Source organism: Ovis canadensis, chromosome 11 (genome assembly GCF_042477335.2).
Source record: "Ovis canadensis isolate MfBH-ARS-UI-01 breed Bighorn chromosome 11, ARS-UI_OviCan_v2, whole genome shotgun sequence".
Taxonomy (NCBI): Eukaryota; Metazoa; Chordata; class Mammalia; order Artiodactyla; family Bovidae; genus Ovis; species Ovis canadensis.
The window spans coordinates 44,421,980-44,449,688 of record NC_091255.1 but is presented as its reverse complement, the minus strand read 5'-3'; the positions used below and the strand labels follow the sequence as shown (position 1 = coordinate 44,449,688).

The 27,709-nt window shown below is 44.9% G+C and overlaps 2 protein-coding genes across 6 annotated transcripts in view; one reads left to right on the top strand and one right to left on the bottom strand.

Moving 5' to 3' along the window:
• The window catches only part of ABCC3 (ATP binding cassette subfamily C member 3), a 48,840-nt gene extending 41,419 nt beyond the window's left edge, over positions 1-7,421 (top strand). For all 4 annotated transcript variants that reach the window (XR_011247054.1, XR_011247055.1, XM_069543095.1 and 1 more), the window contains 2 exons: positions 4,148-4,342; positions 6,825-7,421. Coding sequence is in view for 2 of the 4 variants with exons in the window: in XM_069543095.1 (XP_069399196.1) it covers positions 4,148-4,342; positions 6,825-6,933 (304 nt within the window). In the remaining 2 variants the exon portion in view is untranslated. The remainder of the gene's footprint in view (positions 1-4,147; positions 4,343-6,824) is intronic.
• A 1,450-nt stretch (positions 7,422-8,871) lies between these two features.
• Positions 8,872-25,072, bottom strand: ANKRD40 (ankyrin repeat domain 40). Of its 2 annotated transcripts, none has more exons than XM_069543098.1 (5): positions 24,641-25,072; positions 18,604-18,687; positions 17,435-17,920; positions 11,857-12,038; positions 8,872-11,263 (listed from the first exon to the last, which is right to left on the bottom strand). In XM_069543098.1, exons 1-5 carry the CDS (start codon positions 24,654-24,656, stop codon positions 11,117-11,119), a joined length of 915 nt encoding a protein of 304 aa, XP_069399199.1. In that variant the 5' UTR covers positions 24,657-25,072; the 3' UTR covers positions 8,872-11,116. The 2 variants fall into 2 exon arrangements, with proteins under 2 accessions (XP_069399199.1, XP_069399200.1); XM_069543099.1 differs by having other exon boundaries at positions 18,604-18,752; positions 24,641-25,039.
• Between the last annotated feature and the right edge of the window lie 2,637 nt (positions 25,073-27,709).

The following is a 27,709-nucleotide window of genomic DNA, read 5'->3' as shown; positions in this document are numbered from 1 at the left end:
CTTTTCTTCCAAAGAACAAGCATCTTTTAATTTCATGGCTGCAGTCACTGTCTACAGTGATTTTGGAGTCCAAGAAAATAAAATCTGCCGCTATTTCCATTTTTTCCCCATCTATCTGCCATGAAGTGATGGAACTGGATGCCATGATGTTCATTTTTTGAATGTTGAATTTTAGGCCAGCCTTTTCATTCTCCTCTTTCACCTTCAACAAGAGGCTCTTTAGTTCCTCCTCACTTTATGCCGTTAGAGTGGTATCACATGCATATCTGAGGTTGTTGGTATTTCTCCCGGCAATCTTGATTCCAGCTTGTGAGTCATGCAGCCCAGCATTTTGCATGATGTACTCTACATATAAATTAAATAAGCAGGGTGACAATATACAGTCTTAACATACTGCTTTCCCAATTTGGAACCAGTCCATTGTTCCATGACCAGTTCTGTTGATTCTTGTCCTGCATACAGGTTTCTCAAGAGACAGGTCAGGTGATCTGGTATTCCCATCTCTTTAAGAATTTTCCACAGTTTGTTGTGATCCACACAGTTAAAGGCTTTAGCATAGTCAATGAAGCAGAAGTGGGTTGTTTTTTTTTTTAATTCCCTTGCATTTTCTATGACCCCAACCAATGTTGACAATTTGATCTCTGGTTCCTCTGCCTTTTCTAAATCCAGATTGTACATCTGGAATTTCTCAGTTCATATACTGTTGAAGCCTAGCTTGAAGGATTTTGAGCATTACCTTGCTAGCATGTGAAACGAGTGCAGCTGTACCATAGTTTGAACATTCTTTGGCATTGCCCACCTTTGGGGTTGGAATGAAAACACCTTTTCCAGTCCCGTGGCCACTGCTGAGTTTTCTAAATTTGCTGGCAAGTTTAGTGCAGCACTTCCACAGCATCATCTTTCAGGATCTGAAACAGCTCAGCTGGCATTCCATCACCTCCACTGGCTTTGTTCGTAGTCATGCTTCCTAAGGCCCACTTGACTTCACACTCCAGGAGGTCTGGCTCTAGGTGAGTGAGAAAGTGTCTCTTTCCCTCTGTCCTTCACCTTTCACTTCTCTTCTCCGCTGTTTGTGCAGCCTCCTCAGACAACCGCTTTGCCTTTTTTTGTGTTTGTTTTTCTTGGGGATGGTTTTGGTCCTTGCCTCCTGTTCAGTGTTACTAACTTCTGTCCATAGTTCTTCAGGCATTCTGTCTACCAGATCTAATCTCTTGACTCTATTTGCCACATCCACTGTATAATCATAAGGCATTCGATTTGGTCATATTTGAATGGCCTAGTGATTTGAACTCGGGGCGCTCTACTGTATTGAGCATGTCTGTGTGCCAGGCTTCTCACTGACTCCTCACACAAGCCCCAGAGAGACTGAGCTAGGGCCAAAGGGGCACAGCTGGGAGAAGACATGCCTGGGCTTTCAGCTAGGTCTGGGAGACTCCAAGGCCCCAGTCAGTTTCCTCTTGTGAGGTTGTCAGTGCTGTGCTTGGCCTGATGAGGGGGCTGTGGACCGAATGTTGAGAAGACCAGAGGAAACAGAGAACTTTAGGGAAGTCTTTTATTTTTTCCGAGTTGGATGCAATTTTGTCTCTGGTTTAGAAGTGGGCAAAGTGAGCTCTCCAGGCCTTTCTTTGCTTCCTTATAGCCCCAGATTTTATATCCCCAGCCACTGGGTCATGTATCAGAGAAGGTCAGAGTCACTTCTCACTGAGTCTAAAAGCTTGAGATACATGTGCCTGTGTTAACTGTGTGGTTTGGGGCAAGTTGCTTAACCTCTCTGTGCCTTCGTTTTCTTAACTCTGAAAGGAGTATGGGACAACAGTTCCATTCCTTTAGCACCGTGCTGCCTAACAGCCACGCTGAAAACAGAAACGGATGAATTAAATTTTGGAATTATGTATTTTATTTAGCCCAAAATATCTAAAATATTAGATATTTTAAAATATTAGATATTTCAAATCACTTCAACATGTAATTGATATAAAAGCTATTATGGATATCTTGCATTTATTCATATTAAGTATAAAATCCTGTGTGTATTTTTACACTTACAGCACTTTCACTTTTCACTTTCATGCATTGGAGAAGGAAATGGCAACCCACTCCGGTGTTCTTGCCTGGAGAATCCCAGGGATGGGGGAGCCTGGTGGGCTGCTGTCTATGGGGTCGCACAGAGTCGGACACGACTGAAGCGACTTAGCAGCAGCAGCACATCTCGATTCAGATTTGCCTCATTTCAGGTAGCCCACAGTCATGTGTGGCTAGTGGCCATCATTTGGACAGGGTGGTTTTATGGGTTTTGTGATGAAATGGAAAGCACTTAGACTGGATACACTCCTGAGAAATTTAGCTATTCTTATTATTCTACTCAGTCCATACCTGAGTGGACTCTCTCCAGACAAAACAAAAACAAAAACTTGTACATTTCAGTTCAGTTCAGTTCAGTTCAATCACTCAGTCGTGTCCGACTCTCTTTGTGATCCCATGAATCGCAGCACGCCAGGCCTCCCTGTCCATCACCAACTCCCGGAGTTTACTCAAACTCGTGTCCATTGAGTCGGTGATTCCATCCAACCATCTCATCCTCTGTCGTCCCCTTCTCCTCCTGCTTTCAATCTTTCCCAGCATCCGGGTCTTTTCAAATGAGTCAGCTCTTCGCATCGGGTGGCCAAAGTATTGGAGTTTCAGCTTCAACATCAGTCCTTCCAATGAACATTCAGGACTAATTTTCTTTAGGATGGACTGGTTGGCTCTCCTTGCAGTCCAAGGGACTCTCAAGAGTCTTTTCCAACACCACAGTTCAAAAGCATCAATTCTTTGGCGCTCAGCTTTCTTTATAGTCCAACTCTCACATCCATACATGAATACTGGAAAAACTTAATAGTGTTCAAGGCACGTTGGCCTCCACTATCTCCTTTAATCTTTACTGCAGTCCTGTGGGCTAGAAATGAGGCTCCAAAGTATAAAACGATTTGCCCAAAGCCACTTAGCTAGCAAGGGGTGGGGCAAGGACTCAGGGAAGTGGGAGTTTTTGCCCCAAGCCTTTACTTGCTGCCTCATAGCCACTGGTGGGATGCCCCCACCTCCAGAGTCAGTCTTGTAAGAATGAATGTGTCCAGTCCCTGGATCTCACACAACCAGGTTGAGGGTGGCTGGCAGACAAGCCTAGGCTACCAGACCCTATGCCCCATAGCTGTTTTTTGGCCCATTCTCTGATCCCTGCTTGCCATCAGCACGTCTCACCAGATCACCCCTCCATCCCCACATCAACCAGGACCTGAGACAGAAATGCACTCCCCTCCTCCCTCCCTGAGCTTGTAGTCACTTTAAGCATAACCTGTATCCTGTGCCAGTCCCACCATAAATCAGCCCTAAATTCTATCTGGCAGCTCATTCTGCTGCCAAAACCTTCATTAGTTGCGGGAATGGGCTGAAAGAGAGCCTGGTCTTCACTTGGGCTGGAGTGACTCACCCCTTTGGGAAGGGCTGAGGTATTTGTCCTTGGGTGTGGGGGTGCTGTAGCCTCTGTGGTTGGGAACACCGCCTTGCTTTGTTCCTTAGCTCTGGCTTCCAAGGCAGGGGTTGAAGATAAGCATTTCACCCCTCCTCCACCTCTCCAGTGACTAGACATGGGGAGCCCCCTAGATCCTCCTCTGCCCTGCCCCTTCTGAGTTCCCACCATAGAGCCCTGATCTGTATTCCCTATGGGGGCAGGAGATGGCTGAATTGTGTGGTATTAGGCTCAGCAAGATAGCATGATGTATGCAAATACCAGGAGGAGTCATTCCAGTATGTGATTACTAAGGTGTAAATGACTAACAGAGTGAAACAGAGGCATGGTGGCACTAGCTTAAAGAGAGAGACGGGGGAAGAAGCACAGAAGGAGGGAGCCGGGGGTGCCACGGAGAGACTGGGGATTTCACAATGTTAAGTACTGGCTCTACCTCAAGGCCCCTCATTATCCCGGTGGTGTCCAGACCTCAGCTCTGTGTTCCAGGAGTACTGGGCTAAGGCAGAAATGGGAGAGGTTAGACAAGAGAGCCAGCCCGAGGCTAATGAAAAGGAGCAGAGACAGAAACAGCTTGGGGAGGAAAGCCTGGGGGGCAGGTTGGGGGCACCCAGCTGGAGACTTCCTTGCTTTCCCTACTCCCAGTGTGGGCCAGCGGCAGCTCGTGTGCCTGGCCAGAGCCCTGCTTCGCAAGAGTCGAATCCTGGTGTTAGACGAGGCCACGGCCGCCATTGACCTGGAGACTGACGACCTCATCCAGGCCACCATCCGCACCCAGTTTGAGACCTGCACAGTGCTGACCATCGCGCACAGGCTGAACACCATCATGGACTACACCAGGTAGTGCGCTGGGACCCGAGCAGGGAGGGGCAGGCGAAGGGACAGGCAGACCATCTGGATGTGTGGGTGTGGGAGCCTTAGGGGATTCTCTGCGGTGTGGAAGGGGATAACAGCATGGGTCACCTGGGCGCTGGGTGCACAGTGATGGTTCCTGAGACACAGGGACACTTTGGAGGCAAAAATGTTGGGAATGGACATGTTGGGGCTCCCCGAGGCTTGGTTCACTCCCCTACCCCAGCCCTTAATGCTGAGATGAGGGGAACCAGATCCTTCATGCTAAATCCTGTCACTTCCTGAGCACCTTGCCCATGGCTTCATTTGCTCCTCATTCCCACCCTGTGGGCATACAGACCAGGAAGCCACTGAGGAAAGGTATATGATTCTTGGGTCCATGTACAGTAGATGCTTTGTTGTGGGAAAGCAGAGGGCGGAGTCCCAAGCCTGGCTCTGCTGCTGTGTGACCTTGGGCAATTTGCAAAGCCTTCATGAAACTGTCTCTTGAGGTTGTTGTAAGTAATCAGTGAAATAAAGTATTAAAAGTGCAGGTGATCCTAGAATATGTTCATTTCCTCCCTAACCCCTTGTTGTAATTCTCCCTAGAACCAGCTTCTCAAAGAATTAGGGAAGAAGCCTTGCTCTTGGTATCTTACAGCTTCCCTGGGGAGTCAGCTCATTCAGCCAAAAGGAAAAAATGTGATCTATTCTCTCATTGTGCCTAATGTCAAGGTGTAGCTCTGGAGGACAGGATAGGGGTTGGGGGACTCAGGAGCCTGATGGAAGTGAGCTGGTACTAGACTGCCAGGCTAGCTCCTTTGGAGGCACAGGAGCTCAGGGTGAGGAAGAGGCAGGAGGCTGCAAAGAATCTATGCTGAGGTACTATGGTGGGAGTACCTCGACAAGGTTTCATTCCCAAAACAAACACCTGTAGGGTGTGGGGAGCGGGGGAAACACATGGACAGGGCAATGGGCAGACCTTGTCCCTCTCTCAAGTGTCCCCACACAGGTCCCAGGGGCTCGGAAACCAAGCTGAGAATGCCTGACGCTACTGTCTGTTCCATCCCCACCATATCCCCCTCTCCACTCCTATCCGAGACCTACTGGGAGAAGAGTGGGTAGGAAGGCTTGAGCCCTGGGTCCACACAAGGGAAAGGGCCAGACCAACAGGATCTCTTCCCATGCCTAACTGAAAATGGTTTTTACCAGCAGCCCTGAGGGGCAAAACCTCAAATTGACCTTGGAGGTTGGGAGTTCAGTCATTTGAGTGGATCAGGCAGAAATTAATGACATAATCACGCTACTGAACATGTAATTAGAGCCTGTAGGAAGGAAGCAAGGGTCCACATGTGTAGGCAGAGGAGCCAATGCATAGAGGCAGCGGAGGAGCCAAGGGCCTGGGCTTAGAATCCTTCTCCCGCCTTACCCTGGGAGGCAGCTTGTCGGCCCAGCACTAAGAGCACCCTGTGTTTAGTTAGCAAGAGATTCTAAGCCCAGGCCCAGGCTTGAATTCTCATCCTTCAGGGCACCAGCCAAGCCCTAAAGGACGAGTAAAAGTTGGGTAGCAAGGAGACGTGATAGGGAGGGAGCTGGAAATTTCGGGAAAAGGCTGTAGCATGTGCAAAGGCCTGGAGGTAAGAGGGCACAAGAGTTGAAAGGGAGAAGGGGCAATAGAACCAAGAGGAGGGGAAGAAAGCTAGGCCTCACTCTGCTGCACTGGGGACCATGGGAAAGCATTTAGTCCTCACCCAAGAGCAAAGGGAAGCCACTGAAGTGAGGTGGGCAGTGGCTAGGCAGTGATGTTCACAGACACACCTCTTCCCAAGGGGCTCTTCCAGGAGCCCCACAGGTGGGTCAACGACTGCATGCAGTCCAGGCCCTCCTACTGGGGAGCATCTCCTAGGACGTGGGGGAGCCCTTTCTGCTTCCACCTCACCCTGGGAGCCAGCTTGTCAGCTCTGCACTAGGTGTATCCTGTGTTTAGTTGGCAAGAGAGTCTAAGCCCAGGCCCAGGCCTGACTATGTATGTGTGGGCGGGGGGAGATCCACCCATCAGCAGCGGCCAGATTTGTAGCCAGATTCCAGCGTCAGGCCTCACTGCAGCCGTTCCCACTGTGTGCCTTTGTGAGTTGGCACAAAGCAGATGGATACATACAGGCCTGTGGCTCCCTGTGCACACTCCTGTGACCCTGGTGAGGGGAAGGGCTCATTAAGGAAGGTTTTCAGAGCCCTGACTAGCAGAGATGAATAGGACCTTGTGTTTAATCCTAGAAACTGCCTCATCTGCCAGAACAGCAAATGGAGTGGCTAAAATAACCAGTCTTGCAAGTGTGCACATGTGGCATGGTGCTTGTGTTGGGTGGGTTGACTGAAGTGGAAGGGTTGGCATGTCACTGAGGGGTCTGAGCTGTACTCAGAAGGGCAGGGTTGGACCACGAAGCCCAGATCTGAGCTGATGGAGACCTGACCACTTCTTTTCTTTGGCTAGGGTCCTGGTCCTGGACAAAGGGACGATAGTTGAATTTGATTCTCCAACCAGCCTCATTGCAGCCAGAGGCATCTTCTATGGGATGGCCAGAGATGCTGGACTTGCCTAAAATATATTCCTGGTCTTTCCTCCTGGACATTCTTAAAGTTTCCATCACGAATGGAGAGGACACCAAATATGTCTACAGAATGGACTGGATGGCAAACGTTGGGGACATCTGTTAGGTCTTTGTCCCTGCCAGGTGCCTTGTAGGATAACCATGCTAAATGCTTCAGGGGGGGAAGCGAGGGCCCAGAGGTGAGTGACATGCCCAAGGTCATTGCTAATATGTGACAGAGCCCAGACCAGTCCCCAAGTCTCCTGATTCCCAATGTGGCATTATTTCCACACTGTACTGCTTATAATCATTTCAAGGGATGACCTCCCTACCCCCATGATTTTTCGTATTTTCTAATCTGAAGTGTTTTTGGTTTTGTTTTTAAATAAAGCTTTCTCCTCTTCGAACAGAAGACTGCCAGGTCAGACCATTCCTAGGAACTGAGTCCAATACTCATTAAAAACAGAGCACTGATGAAATAAAGCTACGTGTTAACAACACATACACTCCAATGTAGCCTTTCTCTCTGTTCACAAGGTCTAGGGGCTAGGGCCTTTAGAGGAGGTGGAGAGGAAGGAGGGAGACGCAGAGGTAGCCTTTATACACATCTACATGGCTGGAATTATCTGAAAACATCAGACCCAAGAGCTTTTGGCTGGAAATACTGTCTTCACAGCCAAAACTCACTGGGTAATTGCCAGTAGTTCCTGTTCTGCTGTGTAAAGGCTGTAAAAAGGTGAGAAAGAAAGCCCCTGATATCTGACCTGAGGCCTCTTGAGAAAGCTGCTGTGAACACCTCCACATTTATGTCATCCCTCAGACCACTACGCCTGCTTGTCTAGGGGATGAGAAGTGCATGGCACTTTATCTCCTTGCCCCTTTAGCATTCTGTTCCAGACAGGTCCCCATAACCCATGAGGTCTCCAAGTCATTCATCTTCCTCACTCTGGCTGAAGCTGACTGTGGGAGCACAGAGCAGCCCCGGGCCTACCCCCGTTTTGAACGTCCCAGGCTGGTAAATGAGATGAGGGGGTAACTTGCTTTTCTGAACAAGCCAATGAAATGTTCATTTTCCTGCAGGTCAGAATTTACCTGGCACGCAGCCTTCAAGGCTTCTGGTCTCCTCTTTCGTTTCTTCAACCTTTATTCTTGGTATAATATGACTGGTTATGGATGATGTTTTTTTTCCCCTCCATCCTAAATGGTTTTCAGTAGGTGTGGAGATGGCTCCTTTGATCTGATTTTTCTATATGCTTTGGGCCAGGCTGTGCTGCAGGACTATTTGTTAAAGGTTAATCACATTTTTGGGACTGGCCGTTTCTGCCCAGGATGTTTATGAGTGTACAGAGGAAGACTTCCATCCTTGTGATAAAGCAAGTATAAAAGCACCAAGGCCCAAATTATTCTGCTTCTCCTTGGAGCTAAGAAAAGGTCTTTGCTATGCTTCCTGATTTATCAGGCCAATTTGGCATGACGTATGCTTTGTGAGGCTCTAGCTGCCCCAAACCAACAGAAATGCAGATTCATTCGGCATCATTCTCAGCTAAAGATCTGAAAGGCTGTACTTCCTTTCCTATCTTGGAAGTTTGCCTCTGAACTCACTGAGACCCTGACAGGTGCTGACAGCCCGAAGGAGAGACTCAGTTGTATAAAGTAAACAGGATAATCAAAAAATGTGGTTAATAGAGGATGGCCTCCATCTAGCGGGCTCAGCTACTCTGGGGAAATGAAGCTGACTGCTGTGAACTTAGAGGAAGGACACCGCACAAAATACCTGTCTCTGGTGCCACTAAGCGCCACCACGGCAGCAGGATGGAGGAGGCTCAGGTGGGGACCAGTTCCTTCTGTTCTTCCGCCAGAGGGTTTTATCCCTGAAACTGTTCAACAATTTGAACCCCCTATGATTAGAAGTACAGAGCTGTTTAGGAGGACAAAGTTAAAGAGTAGGGGTTTAGTCAGTTAATATTTAATTTTAATAATACTTATTATGCTTGAACAGTCAGCAGTGCACAAAGTGAATATTTACACACAGTGTGAACACATGCTTTAAATATGCAGTAGAGGAGGCGGGGCGAATTCACAATTAACAAAGCTAAAAAAAAATCCTTGTTATAAATTACACAAAACATATAAAAATATTTCTCTGAATGCATAGATTAAGACTTTAAACTCACCTACCAGCAACTGTGCAGTCTAACTCCACTGCCATACTCAGAGTCAGTTGACCACAGAGGACTTTATAAAAAGATGCAGTGCAGGGCCCGTCTCTCACTTGTGACTTCCTCAGCCTCCCTTTCTAAGCCCAGGAAATGCCCTGGAGCTACTCCTCGGTAGGCCACCTCCCAGCCAGGGACCTCCACTGCTTCTGAGAATCTCTAACTGATCTGGATGGCTAGAAGAGTACTAACCCCAGTGATTTAGACACATGAATTAATACTGAATTTATTTGTTCCAAGATAAAACTAGCCTTAGTTGTATCAGTAAATTGTAACTTTTTTCAAAGGTAGAGGGGGAAAAAAAGGTTAGTATTTCTAGCTTCTGCCTGGTTGAAACACAAAGGAAGTTTCTTCTTTAAAGTATTTCAGAGAAAGGGAGTAATAAGTAACCTTTACTCTGCTAGACAAACACTGCACAAAGTGGGTAACTCACCATCAGTAATTAGTGTATTACAATTAAGTCACTGAACAGTGACTCCCCGTTACAAAGCTGGCCTTGAAAACACCTCAACCTCAGCTCAGCGTTTAGGCAGCAGCAGGAGGCCATTATCTTAGCACAACACTCTTCCACTGACATCTTCTGCACCTTCTCTCTCGATCGTAGTGTTCCAATAAAATTAACCCAGTTAGGAAGTTGAGTTTCTTTGGAAACTATAGGCACTGTGGGGAGAAAGCTTCTTAAGACAGCAGGGATGCTCTTCAACAGCTGGCTTCAAAACCCTGCTCTCCTGTTTGTCTCAGTGTGCTCATTCTTATTTCTAAAGTTAAGCTATTTAGTTCAACAAGACAGTGGCTTTTCTTTTTAACATTAATGACAGTGAAGGGAAGGAAAAGAACCCTTAAATGCATTTTTTACAAAAATTCTTACGCCATGCTCAAGAGTTTAATCAGGTGTTTGTTTCCAGAACACAGCCTGGTAGACTCACACTGACTTTGTTAAGTAGGTTAGTGATGGTTGTGGGGGGATCCCTAAGATTAAACAACTTGTTTACAAAAGCAACAGATTTCAGAGTTGTGTAAAAATCTTAATAATTTCAAAATAATCTTTATCTTTGATACAAAAATAAAGATGCTAACTCCTTTAGTTCAGTTTCCCACAATAACCTTTAAAATAGCAACAGATTCTGTCCGGAAAATTGCTTTTCATTTCTAGTGGAAAATGAAAGTGGAGAACATGGACCAGCAATGTTTGTGCTCGTCTCTTTCAGTGAAACTAAACAGAAACGCGAAGACAGAATTGCTTCAGTTTAAAAAAAGAAAAATAGCGGTTGCTCTTTTACAAAGCGTCAGAGAGCCCTCTAGCGACCACAATGGGGAGTTAATGCAGAGATGACTACAAGCAATGGCTAGAGACGGAAGTCATGAGTGTGTACAATGGAAAAGGTGGGGGGAGGGGAGGCTCTTTTGGTTAACAGCGTATTTACATTAGGTAACTGTATTCTTAAATGCTTTTAACCTGAGTAACATTTATAAATATGCTATGTGAAACCTCACAGCCACAAGTCACACCAAAATTCCTGTGTCCAGCACCTGCGCTTTCCCATTATCCTCTCTAGTCAGTTCACATTTCAGGAGAGTCGTGAGCATGCAACACCGAGGGAAGCACATCCTGGCCCTTCAGCTGCGCTGTCAACAGGCGGGGAGCAGGCTCTGCTCTCTCTCAGCCTCCGCCTAGACAACCCTCTCACATACACAGAACACACACTAGTATAGAACCGTCGGCTTCTGCCTCTCCAGGCCACTTCTCAGCTGTTCACAGCTTGAAGCAATAGGTTTGTTGTGCACCAAGAGGCTTGGAAGAGTGGCACCGCTGCTTGGGGGTCAGGGGCTTCCTACCTTGGCAGAATGATGTTAGTGCGTACTACGAAGTGGCATCGGGGCCCTCCTTGGGCATCCAAGGCATTCAGGTCAATGGCTTGTCCTTGGCCCAGAGGTGGCGCACACTGTCGCAACACTCAGTAGTAAAAGCTCCTGCTGCGTTAGTAAGTCAGTTTTGAAGCTCTCCTATTGTAGCAAGGCCTTTCAGTCAGTGAGGATGCAGCGTTTCTGAACAGAAAATTATTTTCACTTATCATTAAAACCAGTTCCAGCTCTTGAAAATCTTGGAGTCGAGCAACATCTTTGTCCTGAAACAAAAATAGGTTAAATAGATTAAGAGGAGCCACTTGTCTCGATGGTTCTGTGTTGAAACCAGTGATAGTGCAGGAAAATCCCCAGGAGCACAAACTGGGTGAAAATGTAGAAGCCCTCAGTAGCAGCTGCTGCTCCAAGAAGGGCACGCCATGAGGCGCAGTGCAGGGCTGTTTTCCTCAGGTGCCCTGAGAAGCCAGAAGCCTGACATTCAGGGAACCCAGGGATGTTGGGAGGGTCACACATGTGCCTATATGCATGTGCCCTGCAATTAAGCCTGGTTCTTATGTTATGAAGCACAAGGCACATCTGGTGGTGTACTAAGGTAATCCTTACAGATCACTGCAGAGAAACAACTAAAAATAGGTACATGTGAATGCTAATTCAGAACATTCTCTCTGGTATCCTACAACTTTTATAAATGCTAGTATCTCCATAGGCCCAACAGAGGAAAGAAAGCTCAATGGAAGACCACCCTTTACTTTTTTTCTATTCTTTTCTCATTTCTTTAACTATGACTCACATACCCCAAGAGGAAAGTACATATTTTCCAAGTGGAAAAATCAACCACGTAACAGACCTTTCTTACCTTTCTTACCAGAGTATTGGGTAACTTTCTGATCTTCTCCACTTGATCAGGATTAACACCCAGCTCACAGCAACTCACTCTGAGTAGCTCTTGGTAGGTGAGCTCCTGTCGGTCCAGTTCAATTTCAATGAAATCATTTTCTCTAAGAGATGGGTTCTGAATCCTCACCTTGAGTACCAGCTCTAGGGAAAAGGGGAAGAAGCATTAATGAATCATTCTGGCATAGTTGGCTGATGCAATTTAAAATCTTTTCCAGAAGATGGTTACTGTTAATCATGCCCTGTGCTGAAGACCTATGCCACCCAACAAGAAAACCAAGCACAATCAGTGCAGTTTGCTCAGGCTCAATTCTGGCTCTGCTGGTGCAGGTGCCTGCATTGTCCTCCTATATCTAACACTGTGGTTCATAAAGTAAACGAACTTTTACTTTATGCAGCAGAAGGAAATAGTGGACAACCATCCCAACTGTACAGAAGGATAATTTACTTCTGCTACTGGAGCTAAGCAGGTAAAGGCTTGAGAATGGGTTTGGGTATCAAACTATACATAAGCAGGGTATGGGGAAGAGAAGAGAAAAGGCGGCATGGGAAAGATATGGTACAAGAGTTACTCTACAAAGATATAACAATTGTGGATCTAAAGATATTTATGAGATGTGAAAATCCTTGCAATAAACACAGTACAGGATAAGCTACTAATAAAAATGAAGTCTAACTATGACTTAAATGCCTTACTTTAATAAGGGAAGAATCTTGGCTTTGGGAGTAAACAAAGACCATTATTCTTGGGTCTGGGATCTAAACGGTCTGCCCCTAAATTCTGAGCCTGGCTGCAAAGCAGGCTGAAGCTAAGCACATGTGCGCTTTTGGTAGTTCTGGTTGCTCTATATATGGCATCCCTGGGCCACAGCTATCAGCACCTAGAACAACAGGTTCTCAAAACCAGAAAGAAGGCAGTTACCTATATGGAAAAAGAAAGGTAAGACTGGACCATACCCTGTGGCGTCTGACCAGAACTGGAGGTATTAACATAAACTTAATACTTTAAATTATAAATAGATATAGCAATATAGAAAAAAGTAAATGTGTGTGTTTGTTTGCTTGCCTTTTAACTTCACTAATCCTCTCAGGCTAGCATGAAGCTTGATATCCAGGAAGTATATGTTCATTTTCTACTTTTCATCTAAAATATCAAGGGAGAGTTTGTTGCTTTTGTCATAAATTGTGGGAGCTGCTTTCAACTCTCTTTTTTTGTGACCTTTTGGACCTTGAATGACTGTGGTATGAATGGGTATATCCCTCATCTATCCTGTACTAGATGTGTGACTCTGGACGAATTACCTGTCTCTTTGTGTCTAACTTCATCCATTTCTAAAATGTACTAATGGAAATTCTATGGCAGCCCAGTAGTTAGGACTCGGTGCTCTCACTGCCAAGGCCTAGGGCCAACCCTTGGTTGGGGAACTAAGATCCGGCAAGTCATGTGGCAGAGCCAAAAAAGTAAATAAAAATAAAATGTACAAAATAATGCTCTTTTTACAAGTCTGTTGTAACAATTAAATGAGAACTCAGAATGCTCTGAAGTTATGTTATTATGTTAACATAACTAGTTATGTTACTAGTAAGTTATATTACTAAACATAAATGTTTAGTTTATAAATAAATCTTCCCGGTGAATCTTTCATTATTTAATTGTTCTTTATTGTTTGCTTGCTGTTTTCTTTCTTCTCTAACTGTCCTCTGAATGAGCTTAGAAGAAATGATACACTAGTAGCAATGAGCACATCTAGTGTTCACATTCTGGTTTCTGAATGCCATTCTGCACCAAGAAAAACCAGGGTTCCTTGGAGGAATGCCGGATTCCAAGGCTGGGGCAGGGAAGCTGCACTAGGGAGCCTGGAACATCTTGCTGCACCACAAAGTAAGGAAATGAGTTAAGAATAATGACGATGTCCAAGAGACACAACAAGCTCCAAAGGGGCTCCCTCTGGATCAGTCTGGCATAATTTGAACATCAAAATAAGGATACTAATGAATTATCATCCAATAAATAATAATCTATGCATTTTCTACTGCTGTAAATGGCGGAGAAGGGAAAGCCGTTCCCTGGCGTGCTGCGATTCATGGGGTCGCAAAGAGTCGGCAAGACTGAGCGACTGAACTGAACTGCTCATCAGGGCTTCCCTGGTGGCGCAGAGGGTAAAGCCTCTGCCTCCAGTGCAGGAGACCCAGGCTCAATCCCTGGGTCAGGAAGATCCCCTGGAGAAGGAAATGGCACCCCACTCCAGTGTTCTTGCCTGGAGAATCCCATGGACGGAGAAGCCTGGTGGGCTACAGTCCACAGGGTCGCAAAGAGTCGGACATGACTGAGCGACTTCACTTTCACTGCTCATTAGAGCAGAGAAAAAAATGCAAACATACTCTACAACAGAACTGGCCTGGACTCTTCAAAAATCTGAAGGCCAGAAGGATAGTTAAAGGTTGAGGAAATGCTCCAGATTAAAGGAGACTACTCTAACATGGCAGCCCAATACAAACACAGCAGGCAGGAGTGGAGGGAGTAAAAACAGCTACAAAAGACACTGCTAGACACTGCATGAAATTTAAAGACAAAACAGTGGATTAAAGAGCAGTACTACATCAAGGTTATATTTTCTAAATCTGATTGCTGTACTGTGATCATGTAAGAGACTATCTTTGTTCTTGGGGCTTTCCAAGAGGCTCATTGGTAAAGAATCTGCCTGCCGATGCAGGAGACGCAGGTTTGATCCCTGGGTCGAGAAGATAGATCCCCTGGAGTAGGAAATGGCAACCCACTCCAGTATTCTTGCCTGAAAAATCCCAGGGACAGAGGAGTCTGGTGGGCTCAGTTCCTAGGGTCACAAAGCGTCAGACTCAACTGAGCACACATCCTTGATCTTAGGAAAAAAAAACGCGTAAATAGTTCTGGGTAAAGGGGCAAAAAATAATTTGTAAATCTCATTAAAGAGAGTTCCTCTTACTAGTTTTGCAACTTTTCTGTAAGGTTGTAATTATACTCAAAATTGCAGCCCTGCTGCTGCTGCTGCTGCTAAGTTACTTCAGTCGTGTCCAATTCCATGCGACCCCATAGATGGCAGCCCACCAGGCTCCCCCATCCCCAGAATTCTCCAGGCAAGAACACTGGAGTGGGTTGCCATTTCCTTCTCCAATGCATGAAAGTGAAAAGAGAAAGTGAAGTCGCTCATGTCGTGTCTGATTCTTAGAGACCCCATGGACTGCAGCCTACCAGGCTCCTCTGTCATGGGATTTTCCAGGCAAGAGTACTGGAGTGGGATGCCATTGCCTTCTCCGCATTCAGGTGTGACCTAACTCAAATCTCTTATACACAGTGGACGTGACAAACAAATTCAAGGGATTAGATCTGATAGAGTGCCTGAAGAACTATGGGTGGAGGTTGGTAACACTGTACAGGAGGCAGTGACCAAAACCATCCCAAAGAAAAAGAAACACAAGAAGGCAAAGTGGTTGTCTGAGGAGGCCTTACAAATAGCTGATTAAAAACAGGGAAGTGAAAAGCAAAGGAGAAAGGGAAAGATATACCCAACTGAATGCAGAGTTCCAAAGAATAACAAGGAGCGATAAGAAAGCCTTCTTAAGTGAATAATGCAAAGGAATAGAAGAAAACAATAGAATGGGAAAGATTAAAAATCTCCTTAAGAAAATCAGAGATACCAAGGGAACATTTCACGCAAAGATGGGCACAATAAAGGACAGAAACAGTAAGGACCTAACAGAGGCAGAAGAGATTAAGAAGAGGTGGCAAAAATACACAGAAGAACTGTAGAAAAAAGGTCTTAATGACCTGGATAACCACAATGGTGTGGTCACTCACCTAGAGCCAGACATCCTGGAATGTGAAGTCAAGTGAGGCTTAGGAGCATTACTATGAACAAAGCTAGGGAAGGTGACGGAATTCCAGCTGAGCTATTTCAAATCCTGAAAACTCAGCAGTGGCCACAGGACTGGAAAAGGTCAGTTTTTATTCCAATCCCAAAGAATGGCAATGCCAAAGAATGTTCAAACTACTGTACAATTGTGCTTATTTCACATGCTAGCAAGGTAATACTCAGAATCCTTCAAGATAGACTTCAACAGCGCGTGAACCGAGAACTTCCAGATGTACAAGCTGCATTTAGAAAAGGCAGAGGAACCAGAGATCAAATTGCTAACATCCGCTGGATCACAGGAAAAGCAAGAGAATTCCAGAAAAACATCTACTTCTGCTTCATTGACTACACTAAAGTCTTTGACTGCGTGGATCACAATAAACTGCGGAAAATTCTGAAAGAGATGAAATTCTCCTCCTGAGAAACCCGTAGGCAGGATGAAGCAACAGAACTGGTCATGGAACAATGGACTGGTTCCAAACTGGGAAAGGAGTACGTCAAGGCTCTGTACTGTCACCCTGCTTATTTAATGTATACATAGAGTGCATCATGCAAAATGCTGGGCTGGATGACTCACAAGCTGGAATCAAGATTGCCAGGAGAAACATCAATAACCTCAGATATGCAGATGATACCACGCTAATAGCAGAAAGTGAAGAGGCTCTTGATGAAGGTGAAAGAGGAGAGTTAAAAAGCTTGCTTAAAACTCAATATTAAAAAAAAACAAAAACTTAACATTCAGGACTTCCCTGGTGGTCCACTGGCTAGGACTACAAACTCCCAGTGCAGGGGGCCTGGATTTGATCCCTGGTCAGACTTGATCCCACATGCCAAAACTAAAGACCCTGCATGCCACAACTAAGACCCAGAACAGCCAAATACTTTTTTTAAAAAAGAAAAAAAATAAAACTCAACATTCAAGAAACAAAGATCATGGCATCCAGTCCCATCACTTCATGGCAAATAGATGGGGAAGAAAGGAAACTGGCAAATTTTATTTTCTTGGGCTTCAAAATCACTGCAGACAGTGACTTCAGCCATGAAATTAAAAGATGCTTGCTCCTTGGAAGACAAGCTATGACCAACCTAGACAGCTTATTAAAAAGCACAGACATCACTTTTCCAGTAGTCATGTGTGGATCTGAGAGTTGGACCCTAAAGAAGGCTGAGCACCAAAGAATTGATACTTCGGAATTGTGCTGGAGAAGATTCTTGAGAGTCCCTTGGATAGCAAGGAGATCAATCCAGTAAACCCTAAAGGAAATCAGCCCTGAATATTCACTGGAAGGACCGATGCTGAAGCTGAAGCTCCAATACTTTGGCCATCTGCTGTGAAAAAGCTGACTCACTGGAAAAGACCCTGATGCTGGGAAAGATTGAGGGCAGGTGAAGGGGGTGACAGAGGATGAGATGGCTGGACGGTATCGCCAAACTCAGTTGGTTATGACTTTGAGCAAACTCCAAGAGATGGTGAAGGACATGGAAGCCCTGCAGTTCATGGGGCTGCAAAGAGCAGAACACAACTTAGCAACTGAGCAAGACTCAAAAGGGGTAAGTCCTATCCCCACTCCTCAAAGAAACAGGAAGTAAAGAACTAGACCCCTAGACAACTTTGCCCTTTTCAGAGGCTACTTGCTGATGAGAGGTTACCTTGCATATTAAATGGAAATGCTCCAGTGAAGAAAAATGGCTGGAATGCTGGCGCTGGTCCTGCGTAGGTCCCATTTTGAGGCTCCAGAGACATTGGTGGCTTGGACGGGACAGTAGAGAACAGGGATCGAGTCTGACTCACTGGGGGCTGACAAACAGGACCCGGTTTTGTGCTTTCTGGTGTTCTAAGTATGGCAGAGGGGGCAGACACATCCCCGTTCTGAACCAGTGCCAAAGAGGTGTGGTCCCGTGGAAAGGGCCCAAGCAGGGGAGGTTCCCCAGGGGGCAGCAATGGAGGAGAGCCATCTGCAGGGGGTGATGCAGGAGGTGTGGAGGGGCCCCCATTCTGTAGCTGGGCTGAATCCTCTGATGCAGGTGTATAGATAAAAGGGAAGGCTGGGTTGGCCAAATAGTTGGGAACAAACGGCAGTTCTGATTCCTTCTTCAGCTGGGGGTGGTCATCCCTGTCACCATCATCATCTTCCACTTAAAAAGATGAAAACACAGAACACTTACATAGTCCTTTAAAAATGAGCAAATAAAGGGACTTTATGCTCGTGGTCCAGTGGTTAAGACTGCCTCCCAACGCAAGGGGTGCAGGTTTGATCCCTGGTCAGGGAGCTAAGATCCCACATGCCTCTTAGCCAAAAAACCAAAACATAAAACAGAGACAATACTGTAACAAAGTCAATAAAGACTTTAAAAGTGAGCCACATCAAAAAAACAAACTTTTTTTTTAAAAAAAGATTTCACACAAAGGAAATTAGCAAGTCTCCTGTGAAAGCTGGTGTCCTTTGGTATATAACAAATATCTTGGTCAGTGTTTACTGCAGGTTTTTTGTTACCATTTCTATCTCCTTAAAGTTTACAGATTAAAAAACCCAAAACTTTATAATGTCTACCTTTCCAGAAACAGCATGGAATAATTATCTTGGCACAGTAAGACTATCTTATTTCTAGAAACAGATTGGCTATTTAGCATCAAGAATATATACAGGGGATATACATATATAGTTAGATACATATATATATATAATTATGACTGATTCACGTTGTTGGCACAAACCAATAAAACATCTTAAAGCAATTATCCTCCAATTAAAAAAAAAACTCTTTTTAAAGAATACCATAAGTCTCAGTTTGACAAAATCAACCTCAAAAAGACTTACCTCCCATAATCTTCCTAATTTCTCTTCTTGATGTTAACTGGACAGGCATTTCTCCCTTTGTGGTAAGGATCTCTTTGTCAGCTCCTGATTTTAGTAAGTAAGAGACCACCTGACCATGATTGCGCTTACACGCCCAATGCAAACAGGTCCTACCCCCAAAAGAAAAAACAGAGACTGAAAAAGTGGAGGGGTGATCTGGGATTTCAAGCTCTACACATCAGTAAATAAATATACGCAAGCCTGTTAGAGTTCAGCTAGAACTAGAAAATCAGACTGGTAATTTTAACTTTTCAGAAAGCAGATGATCAAAATATTTAATATGCTTAAAATTTATTTTAAAATTTCATTTCTGATCCTTGGAAAGAGCTAATTTATCCCAGGGGCTTTATTACAACAGCTTCCAGAAGGCTGACTGCCTGGCTGGCTAGATAACTCTAAAGATACTGCTCAGTGTTCCTCATTATATTTTCCCGGTCTCTTTAAAATATACTTTTACACGGCCATATTCCTTTTCAGAGAGTACCAAAACTTGCTTCATGTGCATCAAATGTCACTTGAAGATGAAATCTTGTCAGGGTACTAACCATCTCTCATCTGCAGCTTGCTCTGCCACTAAAATTATTACTACAGCAGATTCCTGTCTGAATCTCAGTTACTCTTTTGCTTCTTACTTTTCTTTCCTTCACACATACACAAAAGGATTTCCATTTTTAAAAGTTCAATTCTCTAGTTCTCTCCAGAAGGCTACAAACATATTCTCATTTGCTTAAATATAAGGCACCACACACATACTTTTAGTTCCTAAAGCATCTGAACAATATACATCTTCTGAAGTATTGATTCATTTAAGTAAAACTAACTGCTTACTATTGTATACTTAGGAAGGAATTATGCACCCTCTAAAAGAGCTATTATTTTAACACTGCACAGAAATAGGATTAGCGAAATTCCATCTTAACAGAGCTACTAAATTCATCCCCATGGAAGGAAAATACTTTTTCTCCCTCTGTTTTCAAATGTCTTCATTCACCAACTCTCTAATTGAACTGAGATAAGTATCTTCAGAGCTTTTAGATGAATATAAATATGGCAAAGGATAGAACATATGTTCAATAGTGCTGATTAGGTCACCCACTTGAGAAGTGTAACTCTCTAGAGAGTACATTTGACTCCAGGAAAAAGCAGATTTGCCCTGGGTACCTCAAGATTTATGACTTACAGAAAGCCAGTTTGTCTGGCTGGCTAGGAGCAAACTCCACTGATGTTTCAGAGTGATATTTGAAACTATTATTCATTAGAATCAGATTATCAAAAAAAAAAGAACCAGATTATCCAGGTGCCTTTAAAATGTACTTCATCATAAAAAGAATTCCAGTTTGGAGAAAATCAAAGAGTCTTGATATGGACTTCTAAAATATAAGCACCATGAAGATAAGGAAGTATCTGCTTGAATATACAGGTACTTAATTGATATTTGCTGAATAAGTGAACCAAGGACAAGGTGCACACTGCTTAGAGTAGAAGGATCCTGTATATTCTTGATTCTGGGCAAACTGTACTGAGAGTGTGTTTGTATAGGGCTGTCTTGAACACTTGAAAAATGAATAATTATAATGATAAGCATTCAAAAATGAATAGAACATGATGAGAAAAATATGTTCTGTTTTGGAAATAAAGTGCTCACTTGTAAGTAGTAAATCACTTGTTCACAACAAACCTGAGAGTGAAGGAAGGAATATTCTGCCAGTGGATCTGAGACATTTTTGGATAAACCAACTGCTAAAGTATCACCACGTAAAGTGGGGCTAAGTCAACACAGCACATCCCCCACAGCCCTGTACCCTGAGTGATCATTTATAGTCCAGATCTGGGTGGCTCCAGACAGCCATAATTCACAGGCACTATAGCCAGGCAGTATTTTCAACTTCTTCATGAGCCATTGTACTTGTTTCTTAAAGCCAAGGGGTATGCATGACACCTGAATTACAACTGATGTGGGAGCTCGATCTCTGAACTTCAACTCTTTAAGCTTTAAATCTGCAGTCAGAATATCCTATCAATGCTGGGAAGTACTGATATTTCAGACCAGAAATCTGAAATACGGACATCCTATCAGTGCTGGTAAGCACTTCAGACCAGAAGCATAAATTTCAATTGTGCAAAAATTGTGGTTACTGAGCAACTAAAAATTAAAAGCAGTAACCATTCTGCTTTTCTGTGTTACTGACTATGTTTTCTGAGGGTAACCTTTATATCTGATTACCCGGCACACTGCTTAATTAGAAAAAAGAAAAAAACAAACAAACAAACAAACGAGAACTTCTCTGGTGGTGCAGTGAATAAGAATCCTCCTGCCAATGTGGGGTACTAGGGTTTGGTCCCTGGTCTGGGAGGATTCCACATGCCTTGGAGCAACTAAGTCTGTGAGCCACAACTACTGAGCCCATGCTCTACAGCCTAAAAGCCACAACTACTGAAACCCATGCACCCTTAAGCCTGGTCTCTGCAGCAAGAGAAGCCACTGCAATGAGAAGCCCTCACATCCCAACAAAAAATAAAGCAACAAAAACCCCGTGCAGCCAAAAATAAATAAGGAAAAAAAAGTTAACATAGATACAGTACTTTACATACTGGACATTGTTCTAAAAGCTTTACGTGTATTAATTCATTTAGTCCTCTAAACAACCCAAGTTAAGTACTATCATCAACACTCGCCAGTGATCTAGTGGTTGGGAATCCACCTGCCAATGCAGGGAACATGGCTCGATCCCTGGTCCAGGAAGATTCCACATTTTACAGGGCATCTAAGCTGGGGCGCGGCAACCTCTGAGTGTGTGCTCTAGAGCCTGAAAGCTCCAACTACTGAGCTTGAGTGCCGCAAATACTGAAGCCAGCATGCTCTAGAGCCCCTGCTCTGAAACAAGAGAAGCCATGGTAATGAGAAGGCCTTGCATGGCAACCGAGAGTAGCCCCTGCTTGCTGCAACTACAGAAAGCCCATGTGCAGCAACAGAAGACTCAACAAAGCCAAAAATAAACTAATTTAAAAACAAACAGGCAAAAAGAAAATTCTCCTACTTTTCGGATGAGGAAACTGAGGCAGTCAGCAAATAAGTAAAACAAACAGTATGGTGTACACAGCAATTGCGTTATAAGGACAGTAAAGTAAGGAAAGGGATTAGGGAATGCCAGAGATAGTGGAGGGGCATGGCACAACTTTAAGTTAAGGACCCAGGAAAGACTCATTCAGGGGACATCGAAGCTAAGACCTGAAGGAGGTGAGGGAGAAAAAGCATTTAAATGAAGGGAAGAGAAAACACAAGGGCCTTGAATGAACATTGTGCCTGATGTTTTGTTTATTTTTGGCTGCGCTGGGTCTTGGTTGCTTCACAAGGGCTTTCTCTAGTGGCAGCGAGCAGGGGCCACTCTCGAGTTGTGGTATGTGGGCTTCTCATTTTGGTGGCTTTTCTTGTTGCAGGGCACTCACTCTAGAATGCTCTGGCTTCGGTGGTTGGGGCACGCGGGCTCAGTAGTTGTGGCTCACGGGCTTTAGAGCTCGGGCTCAGTAGTTGCGGTGCACAGGCTTAGCTGCCCCAACAGCATGTGGGATCCTCCCAGACCAGGGATTGTCCCCTGCACCGGCAGGCAGATTTTCAACCACTGCACCACTAGAGAAGTCCTGTGCATGGTGTTTTCAGCAAAAGCAAGAAAGCCAGGGGAAGGAACGAAGAGAGCAAGGGGGTTAATCGAGAGATGAGGCTTAGAAATAGAGTGTGGGCTGAGGGACAAGGATTTGAACTGTAGGACCCTGTGGGCTTTTCCTCCATTTGAGATTGGAGCCATTAAAGGGTTTTAAGCAGAATTAAATGATCTGTGTTTTAAGTCAGGATTCCTCTGGCTGCTGTGCTGAGAAAAGACATAGGATAGGACTAATGAGGAGGCTACTGCATTAATCCAGGTGACAGATGGTGGCTTTGCACAAGACGTGTAGTGGCAGAGCTAGTGAGAAGTGGTCAGATTCTAACTACATCACTGCTAGTGAAGCTGGCAGGATTAGCAGCTTGACTGGATGTGGGTTGTGAGAGAAAGACAGAAGGTAAGGAGTGCACCAAAGATTCTGGCCAGCCAGTGCAGCTCAGATGCTCAGATGCGGACTCAAGCAGGCTGGGGACAGTTAGGGATATGAGGGAGACCAAGAACTCAACCCTGGACATGTAGAAGTCCTATTAGATATCTTCCCCCAATTAAGTCTATGAGAGCCTCTTCATAGTTCAACACTCTTATATTTTTCTGAGCACTTACTATGTGGTTAAGAAAGTATGGTTTCTAAGACTCCTCATGACCACTGCAGAGGGCACGGGTTCAATTCCTGGTCAGAAACTAAGATCCCACATGCCCCGAGGTGTGGTCAGAAAAAAAGAAAATTGTGTGAGGTGGGAAGGAGGGTCAAGAGGGAGGGGACATATGTATATCTACAGCTGATTCATGTTGATGTATGGCAGAAACCAACACAATATTGTAAAGCAATTCTTCTTCAATTAAAAAAAAAAAAAAGAAAGCATGGTTTGGAGGCAGATGCTGGGTTTCATTCCCAGCTCCATTAGTTACTGTAAATTCTTAGGGAAACTACTTATTCAGTTTTCCTATCTGTAAAACAAGAGGATAATAGCTCTGTCCCTGAGCCGCTGTGAATGAGATGATACACATAAATAATACATTTGGAACCTTGTTTGCACTACAGAGCAAGCTCAGGAAATGTTACCTATTTATATTATGCTGCATTTCCTTAAATGCTCACAACTCTTCTGAAATAACTAGAAAATGAAGTGACTCTGGCAAGGTCATATTGCTAAGCAGGAATGGAGAAGAGCCAGCACTCAAGTCCAGGCTTGTTCTACACAACACTGCCTCCCAGTGCCAAAACAGTGATTCACAGCTTGTGAACCACACAGAAATGCTAGAAATCACACACACAGAAAAGCAAGCTAGTTTGTAAACACTTAAACAAAATAAAACAAAAATGCAGTTTCTACTGTTTCCTGGCTTTCTGAACAGTTACCCAGGCTGTTTTCTTTGGGGTAAGTTGGCAGATAAACTTGTGAGGAAGTAAGGAAACTGATTCTGGTCCTGGCTATTAATAGTTGTGTGACCTAGGGCAGGTTAATCTCTGGGATTGAACCTATCTCCAATGTCCCCTTTAGTTTTAAACTGTATGATTCCACTTTAAAAAATAAAACATTTGCAAACTCACTTTAATTCTCAGCTAGCAAATAGCCTGATTAGCATTACTTGGATCAAATAAAAAAATTTAAATGTGAAGAGAGCGGAATAACACCACATTCAGTAACTTAATACAAAAAAATTGACCTCCGGCACTTCTTAAAATGTGACTCCTTATTTAGTTGGGAAGGACTCAATCACTGGCAGGCATCTGAAGTCTTGGATAAAGCCTCATATTTCAAACTGTCTTAAGAAAACAAAGCAAAACATTATGTAGGATTAATGAATGAGTCTTCCTGCCACAGGCAGCTGTAGGTAGCAGCAAATCACTGCTGCAGTAAGGCAACAGAAAAGCAGAATAGCAATGCAAGTGATTTATTTTCCCTAGTCTTGGGAAAAGAAATCGTGCTAGTTTACAAGATCCACGTTTGCTCAACTGTTTATGCTTTTTGCTCTGCACAGATGTGTTCTTCAGAGTAATTCCGAACTCGAACTTGGGTGAGCTCCGAATGAGCGTGAGAGTAATCAGCACCTTTTGGCACACGTTATGGGGGTGGGGGTGGGGGTGGGGTCGGCGGGGCACGGGGCGCCAGCGTTCGGGTGGGCGCTGCCGGCGCAGGACCACGTGGGCCGGGATTTGGGCATGACTCGCCGCAGACTCTCCGAGGCAGGGGGGCCAGTGCTAGCCTCCAGAGCGCACAACCTCGTTGGCTCTGGGTGCCGGGCCACGCCTTAGCGGGCTTCCGGGGCTGCGCTAGGCCGAGGTCGCGTCCCGGGCTGGATGCTCTGACCCTAGGCCTCCCCCGCTCCCCACTTACCAGCCGTTGACCTCATTTTGGGAGTTCACATCCACCCCGCTCTCCACCAGTTTCTGCACCTCCCGAATGTCCCCCAAGGCCGCGGCCTCCCGCAGCCTCTCCTGCTGCTCCTTCTGCTCGAGGAGAGCGCTCATCTTTCTTTGGCCCCAGGCCCCCGCTAGGGCACGCCCGCCCAGCCCCGGCCGGTCAGCGCCGCCGCCGCCGCGGACCACTCCCCGCCATGGAGAGACCGCGCGGGGTACAGCTGCCCCGCTCGCGCTGCAGCCCGTGCCGAGCCAGGGGCCTCCGTTCCCCCTTCTTGGCACGCCCGCTGCTCCCCTGCTGCTCCGGCCCGCGGGCCTAAACCTCCTCCCGGCCGCGCCTCCCACAGGCCGGCTCTGGGGGAACCTATTCAGAGTGACAACCCTGACCCAGATATTTTCCGTTCCTACCCTCCGCGCGCGCGAGGGCGGGCTGTTTATGTAACTGCTGCACAATATTATCTGCCGTGATTCACCAACTATTTTTAGACCTCCCCACCCGGCAGTTTCTGGAGAGGAGGACAGAAACGAGGGAAGGGAAGAACGCGTATTTGAGAGCCAGGAAGGCCTAATCCTCTGGAGCAGGCTGTTTACCACGCATCAAAAATAATTGATTTAAGAAAACAGACAAAAATAATAGTAATAATTGGTTTTGTTTTCTCCCCAGTTTGTGTGGCTCTTTTTCCTTATCTGAATCAACTCTTGCCTAGCAGGGTGGGGAAATGGGCCGAAAACCATCCCACTATTATATGCCCATTATTGCAGAAATAGAATACACGATTCTTTCTTTTGACACTGCTTGGGACCATTCAGTTCGATTATTTATTTCAATTGCTGTTGTCTTACTCACATTTTAGAGATTTCTTCTAATTCGGCTTTCAGGAAAAATATTTATACTGTGCTCAGAGTCTATAAACTGATTCATTACTGCTTTTATTTTATTTTTTTTGGTTACTGCTTTTAAATCATAATTAATTACTCTTCGTGAAGGCCATGTAAGGAAAATAGAAAAGAACACCAAAGAGGCTTTCAAGTTATCCCAGTCTTTAATATCAGGAGCTAGGGAGAGAAGTGGTCCAAGTATAAACAGCATTCTTCCTGACTCTCTGGCTAATCAATCTAATGAGGCTCAGAGCCTGGGCTGGCGCTGCTTTACTACACAGCAGGAGAAAAAGAAGAGTATTGTTTTGCTGAGCCCAGGTTCCTGGGCAAGATCTTCCAATGTGGCACAGGATGGAAGCTTGCAGATGGGGTTGGAAGGATTAAGGAGTAACCCTGGGGTGGGGAGGAGGAAGGCCTGAACACAAGAGATAAAATAGGAAATGACAAATTTAGGCATGGAGTTTTCATTTCCCTCTCTTGGGGCAGCCCAGGGTTTGCGCAGCAAGCACTTTTCTTGCTGTGCCTGCGTGCTCAGTCACTCAGCAACCCCATGAACTGTAGCCGGCCAGACTCCCTGTCCATGGAATTTTCCAGGCAAGAATACTGGAGTGGGTTGCCTTTCCTACTCCAGGGGATGCATTTCCTGCATTGGCAGTCAGGATTCTTTACCACTGAGCCACCGGGGATGCCCTTTCTTCTTGCTACTGTTTTATGAAAAACTCATATCTGTTTATTGTGTTACAGACATTCACACAGTACACAGTGCACACCAGATGGTTTGAATATAAACTGACTGCATGCTTACACTGACCTTATAGTGAACTGGAACTCTGCTTGAGGTGACACTTTCATTTGTCCCCCAATACAAACTTTAACTCTCCGCATGGTACTCCACCTGAAACTGATGTGCAGAGTAGTACTGGAATTGGGCCCTTCAGTACAATTCAAGTGACAGGGGAGTAGATAGTGGCCTCTTTTTTTTTTTTTTTTTTTAATAGCAGTTCAAAAAGCTTGGTAGCGAGTGCACATCAAAATCTGTGAGTTCTCTTTGTAAGGATTTATTTGTTAAATTACCCATGTGCCCTACAATAACTATCGAATCAACGAACATAAATATTTTCTTAAAAACCTCTGGGTGCCTGCATGCCAAGTCACTTCAGTTGTGTCTGACTCTTTGTGACCCTACCCACTGTAGCCCACCAGGGTCCTCTGTCCATGGGATTCTCCAGACAAGAGTACTGGGGTGGGTTGCCATGTCCTCCTCTAGGGGACATTGCCGACCCAGGGATAGAACCCAGGTCTCTTCCATCTCCTGCATTGGTAGGTAGGTTCTTTTTACCGCTAGCACCACCTGGAAAACCCTAAACAACCTCGACTTATCTCTAACTCCAGTATTCTGCTTGTTATTCTCACATTAAAAAAACAAAACTTTCTCTGCAAACAAAACCTTTACCCTGGCCATAACTGAATGCAACCTGATAGTTATTCATTTCCATGTATCTACACTTTGTCTTGTCTCTAGGGAATTAACTCCCTGGGTGTATCACACATGCATTATTTGCGAGGCACTATTCTAGGCACTGAAGATCTTGCTGCAAAGAAATCAGAGTCCCTTATTTAAAAAAACATGCAGTCTAGCCAAGGAGACAAGACAAATAATAGGATGTGATAAACATTATATATACCAGAAGTCCTACGGCATATAGCGTAGTGGTTGTCAGTATGGAGATTATAACTAGAATGCTTTGGTTTGTGTACCAGTTTTGCCTCTCATATCATCTTGGATCAGTTTCTTAACCTTGCCTCAAGTTCTACATCTCCAAATAGGGATGATAATAATAGCACCTACTTTGCAGGATTGTTCAATGAATTGAATGACTATGTGTAAAGTTTGGATGTTGAAAACACTCTGTGGTGTATTACAACAAGGTTGAGTCAAGGAAGATAGCATCCGATAGCATAGGAGGATAAGTGGTGGTCAGGAGACAAAGATACACCCAAGTTTCTGGCTGGGCAGATAGTAGTGTCATTTACTGAGATTTGGATCAAAGAATGAAGAGAAAGTTTGGGGTATGTTGATGAATTCATTTTTGAATCAGTTGAATTGAGCTTTCTGAAAACACTTAATTATTGCTGATATCAACATTTACCTACTGCCAGACACTAT